The sequence below is a fragment of the Penicillium soppii genome (genome assembly GCF_028829465.1).
Source record: "Penicillium soppii strain IBT 18220 chromosome Unknown utg000001l, whole genome shotgun sequence".
Lineage (NCBI taxonomy): Eukaryota > Fungi > Ascomycota > Eurotiomycetes > Eurotiales > Aspergillaceae > Penicillium > Penicillium soppii.
The window spans coordinates 841608-855222 of record NW_026643231.1 but is presented as its reverse complement, the minus strand read 5'-3'; the positions used below and the strand labels follow the sequence as shown (position 1 = coordinate 855222).

General features: G+C 47.8%; 6 protein-coding genes across 6 annotated transcripts; 4 read left to right on the top strand and 2 right to left on the bottom strand.

Moving 5' to 3' along the window:
• Positions 1-182: 182 nt before the first annotated feature.
• N7529_000316 (UDP-N-acetylglucosamine--dolichyl-phosphate N-acetylglucosaminephosphotransferase) lies at positions 183-1694 on the top strand (the record flags this gene model as incomplete). The annotated part of the gene is made up of 3 exons (XM_057235847.1): positions 183-421; positions 473-653; positions 714-1694. 3 exons carry the CDS (start codon positions 183-185, stop codon positions 1692-1694), a joined length of 1401 nt encoding a protein of 466 aa, XP_057102650.1.
• A 185-nt stretch (positions 1695-1879) lies between these two features.
• Positions 1880-3454, bottom strand: N7529_000315 (DUF895 domain membrane protein; the record flags this gene model as incomplete). Its single annotated transcript, XM_057235846.1, has 4 exons — positions 1880-2059; positions 2115-2211; positions 2271-3312; positions 3364-3454. The coding sequence occupies 4 exons, from the start codon at positions 3452-3454 to the stop codon at positions 1880-1882; spliced, it is 1410 nt and encodes a 469-aa protein (XP_057102649.1).
• Positions 3455-4877: 1423 nt separating this feature from the next.
• Positions 4878-6348, top strand: N7529_000314 (zinc-binding alcohol dehydrogenase family protein; the record flags this gene model as incomplete). Its single annotated transcript, XM_057235845.1, has 4 exons — positions 4878-5129; positions 5205-5245; positions 5314-5759; positions 5816-6348. 4 exons carry the CDS (start codon positions 4878-4880, stop codon positions 6346-6348), a joined length of 1272 nt encoding a protein of 423 aa, XP_057102648.1.
• A 912-nt stretch (positions 6349-7260) lies between these two features.
• On the top strand, positions 7261-9648 carry luA (3-isopropylmalate dehydratase LEU1; the record flags this gene model as incomplete). Its single annotated transcript, XM_057235844.1, has 2 exons — positions 7261-7467; positions 7531-9648. 2 exons carry the CDS (start codon positions 7261-7263, stop codon positions 9646-9648), a joined length of 2325 nt encoding a protein of 774 aa, XP_057102647.1.
• Positions 9649-9989: 341 nt separating this feature from the next.
• On the bottom strand, positions 9990-11705 carry N7529_000312 (uncharacterized protein; the record flags this gene model as incomplete). The annotated part of the gene is made up of 4 exons (XM_057235843.1): positions 9990-10375; positions 10436-11278; positions 11330-11562; positions 11614-11705. 4 exons carry the CDS (start codon positions 11703-11705, stop codon positions 9990-9992), a joined length of 1554 nt encoding a protein of 517 aa, XP_057102646.1.
• Positions 11706-12393: 688 nt separating this feature from the next.
• N7529_000311 (alpha/beta-hydrolase) lies at positions 12394-13468 on the top strand (the record flags this gene model as incomplete). The annotated part of the gene is made up of 2 exons (XM_057235842.1): positions 12394-12577; positions 12648-13468. 2 exons carry the CDS (start codon positions 12394-12396, stop codon positions 13466-13468), a joined length of 1005 nt encoding a protein of 334 aa, XP_057102645.1.
• Positions 13469-13615: the final 147 nt, after the last annotated feature.

Here is a 13615-nt window from a genome sequence, read left to right as displayed (position 1 = left end):
TGTTTTGACCGCCGGGATGGCGGTGGAACAATATATCTGGCAGAACACGATAAGCTTATCGAGTTATTTTGAGAAGACAGATTGCGCGTCGCTGAGGTGGCTTCTCCTGCAAAGAGTCAGTTTGTTCGTGGGGGTTTTTTCTAAGTGGTGTCACTCCTGCCACCTTGGTTTATTTGCACGCCATGCATCATTCAAGCACCCTCTCTCGCTCGGAGACTTGGTGTCTTCTCGCTCTCGTGGGGGCCGGTTTAGCGATCCTCAATACTACATTCCAAGGTGATGTAGCGCCACTAATTGCTTCAATTGCTCTATGCATCATTGTGTTTGCGGCGGCATTTAGCCTGATAAGATGGCTTGGGCCCGTATTCCTCAAGGCAGGATTGAAGGGCAAAGATATGGCAAAACCAAGTCGGCCCGAGATGTATGTATGACTTCACTTGAGATCTAGCCCTGTACTGAGTTTTTATTACAGCCCAGAGACTATGGGTGCAGTTTGCGCTGTGGTCTATCTCATGTCTCTTATTATGTTCATCCCATTTGCCTTCTACAAGGACATTGTAGCTGCCACATCCGGCGGTGGAAATCGCGATGTTGTCATTGAATCGCAACATATTGAGAACGGTCGATTCCTGCACCGATTTCCCCATGGCAAAGTCAGCTTTTGGTCCTAACTCATTGTCATTTATCATCGAGCTAACTTGTGCATGCAACAGCTCGCCTCTTACCTTTCTGGTCTTTTATCTCTACAATCCGTCGTCATTCTTGGGATTGGTGATGATCTATTCGACATTCGCTGGCGACACAAAGTCTTGATCCCCGCTTTCTCCGCGATTCCCATGCTAATAGTGTACTTTGTTGACTTTGGTGTCACACAAGTCGTTGTTCCAGTGCCGCTGCAACCCTACCTAGGTGACACTGTTGACCTTGGATGGTTGTACTACATGTATATGGCAGCCGTGGCAATCTTCTGTCCCAATGCTATCAACATGCTAGCAGGCATCAATGGTATCGAGGTTGCTCAATCGCTGGTGATCGCAGTTCAATTATTATTCAATGATGCGATGTACCTTGCACCTATCGCGCCATATCCACACCCTGCCACCGACTCACACTTGTTGTCGATTTACTTTCTGCTCCCATTTATCGGGGTTTCGGCGGCTCTGTTGTGCCATAACTGGTACCCTTCAAAAGTATTTGTTGGAGATACCTACTGTTATTTCGCAGGGATGGTGTTTGCCGTAGTTGGCATCCTAGGACACTTCAGCAAAACCCTGCTGCTGCTGTTCATCCCACAGATTTTCAACTTTGTGTACTCGATTCCTCAGCTATTTAAGTTTATTCCTTGTCCTCGGCATCGATTACCAAAGTTCAGCCCATCTACTGGGCTTTTGGATGCTTCCACCACGGAGTGGACGAGTCCTCCATCGCTGCTTATAGATGCTGCGCTACGTCTATTGCACACAGCGAATCTGGTGCGGATCACCACAGATGAACAAGGTCACATTACCGAATCCACAAACCTCACTATCTTGAACCTTTGGTTGGTGTGGATGGGCCCCATGCGAGAAGACCAATTGGCGTGGCACATGGTTGGAGTCCAAACTGTCTGTGGAATTATAGGACTGTTTGTACGACACCGTCTCGCGCTACTCGTGTTCAACCACGACAACAGAGAATTTGGGTTCGTCGCGTAGCTTTAAAGGTTAAACTTGCCATGGACCACCTGGGGGAATGTTAAACTCCAAACCATGATTTTTTCAATGTATATATTTTGATCAAAATAAAGTTTCATACCGTAGAGAGCGTGAAACAAACACCCTTAGGCCACCAGCGCCGTTTCAATAGTTTGCACCCAAATATTATTTCTTGCTCAAGCCTCTCAGTCTTGATCTGAGGCCTCGCGCAACCCAAGAGCTTCTCTTTCCATCTTTTTATCTCCGAATGCTTCTCCAACTTGCTTGACAATAAGCCAGGCAGGGAGGATCGCGACGGCCCACAAGCCAAAGTTGAGGTAGATACTACCTACGGCTGCCATGATGCTCACGCTGCTCAAACCGTACTAGAGATATCTCGTTAATACAAAGGATACACGACAAAGACTGGTGTATACATACGCTCACACATTGAGCTGCCGATTCTGTTCCACGCAACAAGCCTGCAATTCTCACCACTTCCTCTTGATCGTCTGCAAGATTACCCACCAAGAAGAACCTATCGGCATTCAGTCAGCACTCCTCCAAATGGGCCGCCAATTTTCGAGCGTAGCTTACAAGTACATGTAGTTGAGTTGGAATCCGGCAACCCAGAACAAGAAGAGCACGAAGGCTCTTCCAAAGCCTGGGTCGGTCCAATCGTAGGTCGGTTTCGTCTTGTTGAACTCTGTCGTTACTACCGATGCCCAGATCCAACACATGCCTTGCCAACCGACCACGAAAAAGAACGCATATCTGGCTCTCTTCTTCAGAGATATACGCTTGGAGTCGAGGAAGGCCCCCAGAAGATTGCCGATGATTAGAGCAATCACACCGGAAAGAAACGATCCGAGTGCTCTTGCGCGCACTGAGAACCACAATCCCTCGTAAGAGAACATCACGGCCTCGGTGTAAACGGCTTGGCAAATAAATGGAATGATAAGTAGGAACTTCCGACTGATCCAAAGCTTCGACATGCTCTTCAGCTCATAACCAATGCTATTCGTCACCTCGAGTTTAACAGCGACGCCATCTTTACGCTGGACTTGAGACGGGTTGCTCAACAGCAACCCTGCAAAGGGGCCAAGGGCCTGCAGAGCAATGAAAATAAGGTAAACAGTGTATGAAACCGAGCCTGATGTGGACCGGTTGGCATTGATCCCCAAGTTGATGATACCGCCTAGTATCTGCCCTCCAACGCGGAAACTGAGCCAAAAACCCAAGAAGCGGCCTTGATTATATGGTTCCGGGTAAGATAGGGCGATGGCTGCTTCCGCCATCCAAAAGATGCCCGCAGAGATACCACAGAGGGCAGCACCCAAGAGAACCAACCATTCGTTGCCGAATCGATTGTTTGTGTATAACCCCGCGGCGTAGGGTGCATATCCCATTGTTCCCACGATAAGAGTCCATTTGATTCCAATAAAACGCACGACGACACTTCCTAGGAAGCAAGATACTACCATGAGTCCGAAAGTCAGGGCGTTCGCTGCGTTCACGAGATAGGGCTTTTCTTCGCCTCCTCCACCTAAGGAGTTCATGGCACCCCAAATACCGGGGGCGAGGAAGTTGCACAGACCGAGGATAAAGGCATTGAAGAACGTCGAACGGTAGAATTTGACTAAACGGTTAGACTTTATTGGATTTCTGGATCACAATCTTTCAATCTCACCTTTGGAGGGGCCAGCAAGGGGCGAGTTGAAAGAACCCGCGCTGTGTAGTTCCTCATCATTTGGCGCGATGTCTTTTTCGGAGGCCACCATATTGAAATAGAACCCAAGTTTAACTTGTCAACGTGTTTTTTGACAGGCGCTGCGACAGTTTATAATTATAGCGCCCGCGTGCGAGATCTATAGTACAGAGTTCCGGATTTACTTCCTCAAGTGATCTATTCCGCGATATGACAACATTAGGAAAACTTATCGTCTTGGTATTCCCTATTTAAGCCTTGCCTAGTTTCAAAAAGATCTAGCTTTGATTCTTCACAATGTTGTCGTTCTCTGGTGGAATTACGTGCTCGCACGGCTCCTTCGGGCGGCACAATAACTGTGGCTCAACATCCAGAGCTAGAAAACGATTAAAATAATCAGATCTATTCAGATTTGATAATGGAAGGAGATAAGCTCAACGTTTTACATCCAATGTAGGTACAGAAATGGACTTTCGTCCACTAACATAATAGGATCTAGACCTTTGGAAAGATTGGGGTATAGAAACCGCTTCTGATTTTGAATCTCAATTGCCCTGAGAGACTGGGAGGCAATTGAATCACCTTTTAAAGATATCTGGAGATATAATTGTAAACTTTAGAATTGTATAACCCAGATTCCAGTAAACATGTGCAAATCTTTGGCAAATCTTTTGTTTTGTTAATATTTTGCTCAAGTGAACTAGAATATACATCATGAAATCCCATAATTTGTATCATCAGCTTGATTCGATTGTAGATTTATAATCAGCAAAATGTATGTTTGCATTATAAATACCATACACATGTAGGAATTGGGTCACTACACTACAGTATCAAGTAGTTAGAATGTTGTTCAAGTTTCGTCATCACAATGCCGGATCACATCAGTTTCAGTCGAAAGCAGCAAATTGAACTTCCCCAAAAAATTGGATTTCAAATGAATCTGCAAAATGTCGATTAATTTACCTACAAATGCACATATATTCAAGTAGCTATACAAGTAGAAAATACAAAATGTCTTTTCTTTTGGGCTGTTCAATATCAAAATATCAAATGCATCCATCAATCAAAGACATATGGAGACCCCCAGAATCTTTAGACTTGGAAGTAGTAGCTACGTACGTTGTATGTAACAATAGGCTAGATTTATGATCTTCCTCCAGGCTTTCCATGATTTCAGCACGCCATTCCTGCCCCGCCATGAGCAATTAATTAACCACAGAACTCGGATGTACGGGAACGCTCTCATTGCGCAAATGTGAGACGAAATTATTCCATTTCAGAGCCAAGACAGTGGAGGTACCCCGACCCTACATACGTGCTTATGGGACTGATATCAAAGCCCCGCGCCCTAAAATGAGGCAAGCGTACTTTGCCTTTATCTTCTCGCCCGAGAGATCGTATAAACTGCTGCGAAGTATAATATAGATGAGGTAGTTTCACTTGTGTTTCCTCGTGAGCTTCGAGTTATGCCATTACTAGCCCCTATATCTATCATGTCAACCACATCTACATGTCTCCAGGTTGAAGAGTTCCACAAGACTCCGACTACCTTCCATAACAACTTGTTTTCAAAGCCCCTCTCAGATTACTCTAATGAGTCAAGATCTGAAAGCGAACCTGCTTCTCCACGGTCGGAAGAGTCAACACAACGAGTTCTGCTTCTCAAGGGGGCTCGTGAACAATATGCACTGGTGAACGATCATGCTATTCCTTCCGTCTTACATGAAGGAGAGATTCTTGTCAAGGTATGATAGGTTTGCACTGACCGTACCTTGCATAGTGATGCATAGTGATGCATGATATTGATATTTGATTTACAGGTTCTTGCCATCGGTCTCAACCCTGTTGACTGGAAAGGACCGTAAGTGTTACCATAAACAGTTGGCTTTTCATACCCATCCTTAGCATCTGCTAATATAAATTATCTAGGGCGTTCAACTTTGGTATACCCAGCCTGCCCTGGATCAACGGACGTGACCTGGCCGGCCTCGTACTACAAGTACCCAAAGGATCATCACGTCTTCGTGTAGGCGATGTTGTTCTGGTACCATCAACAGATTATCGAGATATCAGAAAGGCGGCGTTCCAAGAATACGCCATTGCTACCGACTTCAACGCCGCCCGAATCCCAGCTTCAACATCTATTCACGCTTCGGCTTCTGTAGGGGTTGCCTTCGTAGCCGCGGTGTTGGCTCTGGGAGTCTCATTTGGAATAGACTTCTCTCGCATTACACAGTCCCCCGGTCCCAATCTGCCCAGCATTATCAACAGACTTGACAAAAATGATATTCCATCCGACATTCGAGAAGAGTGCTTTGCTTCATTATCAAACTCAGAAAAGCCACAACGTGGTGATTGGGTTGCTATCTGGGGAGGTAAGAAAAGCTCTTTTACAACTTTGAAAGTTTACCACTGATATTTCCCTGACTAGCCTCAACTACCACTGGCCTGATCACTCTTCAATTAGCTAAGCTCGCAGGGTTACGTGTTATCTGCGTAGCAGACGCCGCCCGCCATGGAGCAAAACTTTTACAGTCCGGTGCAGATCTCTTGGTCGATCGACAAGACCCCGATCGTGCAGTGGAAGTTATTCGGGGTATCACCGGTGGCAAACTTCGATATGCTATTGATATAGTCGGAAGGGAGACAGCAACTCTGCTTGAGAAGACGCTAGATCCCGATGGCCATGCCCATCTGCTTGGACTTAGCGGTCTGCCTAAAGAACAGATACCCGGAATACAATATCACACTGTACCGATTAAGCTTTTCCACACTGCTCCTGCAGTAGGTGAAGCAATGGTCTGCTGGCTGGAGGATCTTCTGCAATCGACAAATCTTACGCTGCCGGAGATTGTTCACGCTGAAGGTGGTTTGGAAGGTATCAATGCTGCGCTAGAGACATTGCGAAGTGGGTCGGTGTCTGGGAAGAGGATTGTCGTCGATCTGGGGTCTTCGTCGGTATAGTGGGCGACCTCCCGTCCTTGCGATTTGTGATGAAAGATAACTTAAGATGCGGGATTTGGTATTTTGGTATATGACTATAACTAGATTGATTTTTAGACCATGCGATCTTTTAGACCGATGAGATCCAAATACGCAGTTCAAAGATGAATTGCTCAGAAAAATGAAGAGATGCTTGAACATATTATCGAAAGACTTGTAGACAAATATATCAGACGAACCATACATACAGTACTACCAGGGCTCTAGACCGAGGCATAAACTCTGTACAAGATTTGTACTAGGCGTCCACGGGTATAGCGTTGAGTCAAAATGATGCGGGCCGATCGGAGGCGGAGTCTATAACCAATCAACGTGGTTTCATTACTTCCAAGGCTGTCCGGAGTCGGCGTACGTCATGCCTAATTTATTTAGACGCAGTTCTTAACTAGTTAGTATATCGATATACAGCAGATCTGGAGTCAATTCTACTTCCCAATAGATGGATACGTCCACTCATAGTATCTCCAAAATTCTCTTGAATTTGACCGCTTGAAGTACTTAGTGCAGGAATATGTGACTCGGTTTTCTAACCCGCCATGAAGCGCGAGTAGCCGTGTTCACATTTTCTGTTACATTGAAGACCGACCGACATCGGCTCTCCACTGTGCCGCCAACTCAGCCAATCAAAATTTCACTATTCGCCGCTGACCGGCCGAGATCGGTGCTGCCCCTCGAAGAGCTCCCCAGCGACATCGCGGATTCTTCAAAAGCAGGAAAATATAATAATAGTCATTTCTTCTTCATATCCCCCAGGTCTCGATACTTACTCTCTCGCTCTTCACTAGAGCTCCTATCATTCCTGCATTACCCTTATTCTCATCGTCCTTTTCCTTATATACTCCCTTCCTAGCTCTCTACCACTCACTCCCCACAATGCCTTCTGCAGAGTCAAAACCCAGGACCTTGTACGACAAGGTCTTCCAGGACCACATCGTCAATGAGCAAGAAGATGGCACTTGCTTGATCTACATTGATCGTCACCTCGTCCATGAGGTCACCTCTCCCCAAGCCTTCGAGGGTCTTACCAACGCCAACCGCAAGGTCCGCCGGCCGGACTGCACTTTGGTTACTGTTGATCACGTAGGTCCAATTCCATGCCCAATGGTGGCCCATGGATATTTGCTAACTCCGTCGCTTCAATAGAACATCCCCACATCTTCACGGAAAAATTTCAAGAACGCCGCCGACTTCATCAAGGAGAACGATTCGCGTCTGCAATGTACCACCCTTGAACAGAACGTGAAGGACTTTGGCCTCACCTATTTCGGAATGGGTGACAAGCGCCAGGGTATCGTCCATATTATCGGCCCAGAGCAAGGTTTCACCCTGCCCGGCACAACCGTCGTCTGCGGTGACAGCCATACCTCCACCCACGGTGCTTTCGGTTCCCTCGCCTTCGGTATCGGAACCAGTGAAGTCGAGCACGTCCTCGCAACCCAGACCCTCATTACCCGCCGCAGTAAGAACATGCGCATCCAGGTCGACGGTGAGCTCCCTGCTGGTGTTACCAGCAAGGACGTCGTCCTCCACATTATCGGTGTCATTGGTACCGCCGGTGGCACTGGAGCTGTCATCGAGTTCTGCGGATCCGTCATCCGTGGACTTAGCATGGAGGCCCGTATGTCCATGTGTAACATGTCAATTGAGGGTGGTGCGCGTGCCGGCATGATTGCGCCCGATGAGATCACCTTCGAATACCTTAAGGGCCGTCCTCTGGCCCCCAAGTACGGTAGCGCCGAGTGGAACAAGGCTGTCAAGTACTGGTCCAGCCTGAAGTCTGACGCTGATGCCAAATACGATACTGATATTTTCCTTGATGGAAAGGATATCATTCCCACCATTTCTTGGGGTACCTCTCCCCAGGACGTGGTCCCAATCAACGGCGTTGTTCCCGGCCCCGATGACTTCGAGGACGAGAGCCGCAAGGCCTCTTGCAAGCGCGCCCTTGAATACATGGGTCTCGTCCCTGGCACCCCCATGAAAGATGTTGTTGTCGATAAGGTTTTCATCGGTTCTTGCACGAACGCACGTATCGAGGATCTGCGTGCCGCCGCCAAGGTCGTCAACGGCCGCAAGATTGCCTCCAACATCAAGCGTGCCATGATTGTTCCTGGATCTGGCTTGGTCAAGCAGCAAGCCGAGGACGAGGGTCTTGACAAGATCTTCGAAGATGCCGGCTTTGAATGGCGTGAGGCTGGTTGCTCCATGTGCCTGGGTATGAACCCTGATATCCTTTCTCCCAAGGAGCGCTGTGCCAGTACCTCCAACCGTAACTTCGAGGGTCGTCAGGGTGCCCAGGGCCGTACCCACCTGATGTCCCCCGCTATGGCCGCCACCGCTGCCATTGTCGGCAAGCTCGCCGATGTCCGCGAGCACGTTGTCGCCAGTCCTGTCCTCGGCAAGGCCTCTCCCAAGATTGACGTCCAGCAACCCGCCCCAGACTCCCCCCAGACCGAGGAGGATCTCGACCGTGTTCTCGACCAACCTGCTGATGACCAGCCCCACACCAACACCTCCGCCACCGCCAGTGGAGGTAAGAGCACTGGCCTCCCCGCCTTCACCACCCTCAAGGGTATCGCTGCTCCTCTGGACCGTGCCAATGTCGACACTGATGCCATCATCCCCAAGCAATTCCTCAAGACCATCAAGCGCACAGGTCTTGGTACCGCGCTTTTCTACGAGCTGCGTTACACCGACGACAAGGAAAACCCCGACTTTGTTCTGAACCAGGGTATCTACCGCAACTCGAAGATCCTTGTGGTCACCGGCCCCAACTTCGGCTGTGGTAGCTCCCGCGAGCACGCCCCCTGGGCTCTCCTCGACTTCGGCATCAAGTGCATCATCGCTCCCTCCTTCGCCGATATCTTCTTCAATAACACCTTCAAGAACGGCATGCTTCCTGTTGTCGTCTCCGACGAGACTGCTCTGCAAAAGATCGCCGATGAGGCCCGCGCCGGTCGTGAGGTCGAGGTCGACCTCGTCAACCAGGAGATCAAGGATGCTCAGGGTACCAAGATCGTCTCTTTCGATGTCGATGGCTTCCGCAAGCACTGTCTTGTCAACGGTCTGGACGACATTGGTCTCACTCTCCAGATGGAGTCTAAGATCCGCTCTTTCGAGTCCAAGCGTACTCTCGACACCCCCTGGTTGGATGGCAGTGGCTACCTCCGTCGTGATCGCCGTGGCGCGACTATGGTTGAGGCTGCTCCTGTTCCCAAGACCAACCGGGGTGATGTCAAGAACGAACCTCTTGAGTGGTAAAGTTGTTCTTTTGCTTGTTCAGTGCTTGGCTTTGGTTCTTGGTGCTGCCATCATTCATTTCGGTTTCAAATTTGGATATCGTAATCATATTCCCCTGCTTCTTGCGACTACTATTTGTGTTCGATTTTGCCATGGGCTAGCCATGGGCTATTGTTTTAATTTGGTTAGCCTACGAATATCAACGAGAATGAATTATGATCGTGAATCTGCATTTCCGTGCTAGCTAGGTCTATTTTATTGGTCAGTGGCAATCTCGTCCTACAGAATCAAGCGTGTACTATTTTTCTTTTTTGGATTTATGCGTGCAATGTGTATAGGTTGTCTTTCTGAGTCACCGCTCATTATTTTCCAAGGTTTGCTTTGCCTACTTTCGGATCTGTATTGTTGGCAACTTGCAACATTGACGGGCTTTCTATACCATGAATGACCAAGTCGTGCACATCGGAAGGGCCAGTAAAGCGCTTGGCCGCAGAAGTAAACCAGGTCACAACGCTGAGTAATATCACCAGCCCGATAGCTGCACTGGTATAGTTCATTGTGTCCGAGGTGACTGGTGCTTTGGGAGGAAAGTTGAATGTAATTGAAGCGAAAAGCAGAAACACAAGCCCAATTCCATTGAAACTGAGTGAAAGCGGGAGCGGCAACGAATAAGGTCCATCAAAGGAGGTATAGTGACCGGATAAATAACCGAGCAGTCGGGACAGAAGCGCGAGGCCATATGAAACGTCTATTCGGATGTCATGTTAGCATTTTGAGTCTCAACATTTTGTCAAGTAAGGGTACACACAGAAACCCGTGGTGCTTATCGAGATCACCGTTTCAAATCCTGTCTCTGTGCCAAAGTAGATAGCATTTAGAGAAAGCTGCACAAGGACAGCAAGAATAATTGCATGTAGAGGGATCTTCTTTTTTGGTTCAACTTGAGACCACAGTTCTGAGAATGGCAATCCATGGTCTCGAGCAAAAGCATATAGAGATCTTGATCCTTCTGCAACAAGACTTATAGACGTGACCATAATGATTATGACAATCATACTGGCCAGTATACACGTTCCAATCTTGCTGTGGGTTGAGTCATAGAAAATCTGGATTACGGGAACTCCGGTAGGTGAATTTGCGGTAGTTTCAATATCCCCCATACAAAAGCATAGAGTGAGAAGAAATACCAGACCAGTCACTGCGCCCATGATGACCGATAAGATAATTGCTTTGGGTGCATCGCGGCTCGCGTGGGTCATCTCTTCTGTCATATGGCTCGGTGCCTCGTAGCAGCACATACCGAAGAAGCTCTGTAGAATGCCGACGGTAGTAGCAATCGCGGCTCCAAAACCGGTCTTGTTCCGGAAGTCGTGGAAGACAAAGCTGGTATCTTGTTTGTGGTTGTTGGTTGCGAGGAGAGTAACAATCACAATGATGAAAGAGGCCATGTTCCAAACCAAGATCAATCGAGATAGGCGATGTAGAGCGTGAGGCGCAAACACATTGATAACAAGGGCAAATAGCCCCACAGCCCACGCAACTAGGACAGTGTGCCATCGCTCAATGACGAGATCGGAGAAGATCAAGTTTACTTGGCCGAGGATATAATTTGACCCAAGGGAATTATTGACTGCACCCATAGCGATAATTCCTAGTAGAAGTATCAGCAACAGGACAAAACAAATTTTCAATCACTACCGACCAGCCAACATAAACCATCCAGTGACATAAGACATCTGCCGAGACACTCGCGGTGGCGCCAGCATAGCTACCCACGAGTATTGGCCGCCAGAGACTGGCCATTGCGAGCACATCTCGGCCATCGCCAAGGCAATCAGTACCGTGAATGCGCAGACCCCGATCCAACCGAAGATCATGACCGGTGGCCCACCTGCTTCGACACCAATGATGAAGACGCCGCTTAATGCAGTCCAACTGTGTTTTGTTAGACATGAATTTACTAAACTGTCTCTAGACAATTCTCACCAGGTCACAATACTAAAACTAAATCCCACCATATCTAACAGACCGAAGGACCGTTTTAGTTCTTGTTGATAACCGATGTTTTCAAGAGCCATGTCGTCTGTTGGGTATGGAGTACATCGCGGTCGTTGTGGGACGTGACGATACTTCTACTCTGTGTTCCTTCGTTAATGCAAGGGGTATAAACGCCCATCTAGCTTATCATTGGATATACTATTCCAGACTTTACACCACTACGGAGGTGTACAGTGGCTAGGCGTCGAATCCATTTCATTTCTAGTAATGATGCCTGAATATACCCTATCATACTGTTCCATCACAACCTAGTTAACTACATCCCTTTTTACATCCCTTATAATATTTCCTTTCATGTCTCTTGTTACTTCTCTTTTTACGTCTCTTTTTGAATCTACATAGACATTCGATATTCAGGAACAAGTCTATAGGGTTTTATCTCTCTATAGTACTATGCGTGGGTCGCCCAAAATGAGATATCCCATGTCCTTGATGGCAGGACTCCCACCCCGCTAACCAACTTAATAGAAATACAGATAGAACCACGTTGCGTGTTGTATGTAGGAATGAATATTCAAGAACTACCTACATAACTTCATACCATGCTGTATAATAATGATTGAGAGTCCAAAAGACCAATCATCGTGATATTGTCATATTTCCGGCAAAGACTTTGTCCGGTGAACGTCACACCCAACCAACCTCCTCAGGTTTTACTACACACATCCTTTTGAACCTACCAGTGCCGGTAACCAAAGGTCAACAACGATGAGCTTCAAGCTTCCAAAAGATGGCCAGACCTTAGTCTATTCCAGCGCTGAGGAGCATGATGTCAAACTCGACTACTACCTTCCAAAAGCTACCGGAGCTCTCCCAGCTATACTTTACTACCATGGCGGCGGAATGACAGCTGGTTCCAGGCGCAGTGTGCCATATCCAAGCTGGCTCTATAGTAAGAACAAACCGAAGCCGTCGTCGACTATTACCACTGAGTCAAGAGCCCACCTCTAATATGCTCATAGACCACTGCCAAGAAAAAGGTTACATCTTCATTTCCGCCGATTACCGCCTCTGCCATCCATCAACAACGTTGGATCAAATTGAAGACGCAAAGGCATTGTTCAAATATCTTGCCGGGGAGAAGTTTGCCAGTCATCTGCCCCAGACTGTATCCCTTGACACTACCCGCATCGCAGTGAGCGGGTTCTCTGCAGGCGCGTACTCGGCCCGTGCCGCTTGTGTTTACGCCAATCCTAAACCTGCCGTTTTGCTCTCTGTGTATGGACTTGGTGGCAATATGCTTCTTGATCACTGGACGGCTGCCCGACCACCTACATCGATTGCCAAATTCGTCGATTTGAATGATGTTTCCAGGTTGCTGGCAGATAAGTCGGTTATCAGCGATGATATGAAGGAGGATGAGCGATTGTCTAAGCGGTTTGCACTTACGGTTCGTTGGGAGCTGGATGGCACGTTTTTGGATGGGTGTTTTGGTAGACCTGGTCTCGGAGCTATGTTGAATGCCGTTGAATACTCGCTGCGAGATGCCACAGTCCCTGTGGAATTAAAGCCTGGGATTTTGCAGTCGTTCGTCACCGAGGAGTACCCGCCATCTGTGTTTGTGCATGGTACAGCGGACGAGGTTGTTTCGGATCAAGAAAGCATCGATCATCATGAACAGCTCAACAAGCTCGGGGTGAGGTCGAGTCTTTTCCTTGTTGAAAATGGCCGACACGGATTAGAAGAATTTTCATTTGATCATGACTCAGAGGTGTCGAAAAGCACGACTAAGGCATACAAAGAGGCGCTTGCATTTATAGATGACGTTTTCATGACAGCTTAGGTAAAGATATGGAATCGCCTTGGAATCGCCTTGGAAGAAATCTATATATACCTCAAATTCAGAAATCCCTGGACATTTTTCACTGGAAACTATCATCAGTGTAGCAGAATCCTTACCTCCACTATTCTCTACCCCACGCAACTTCTG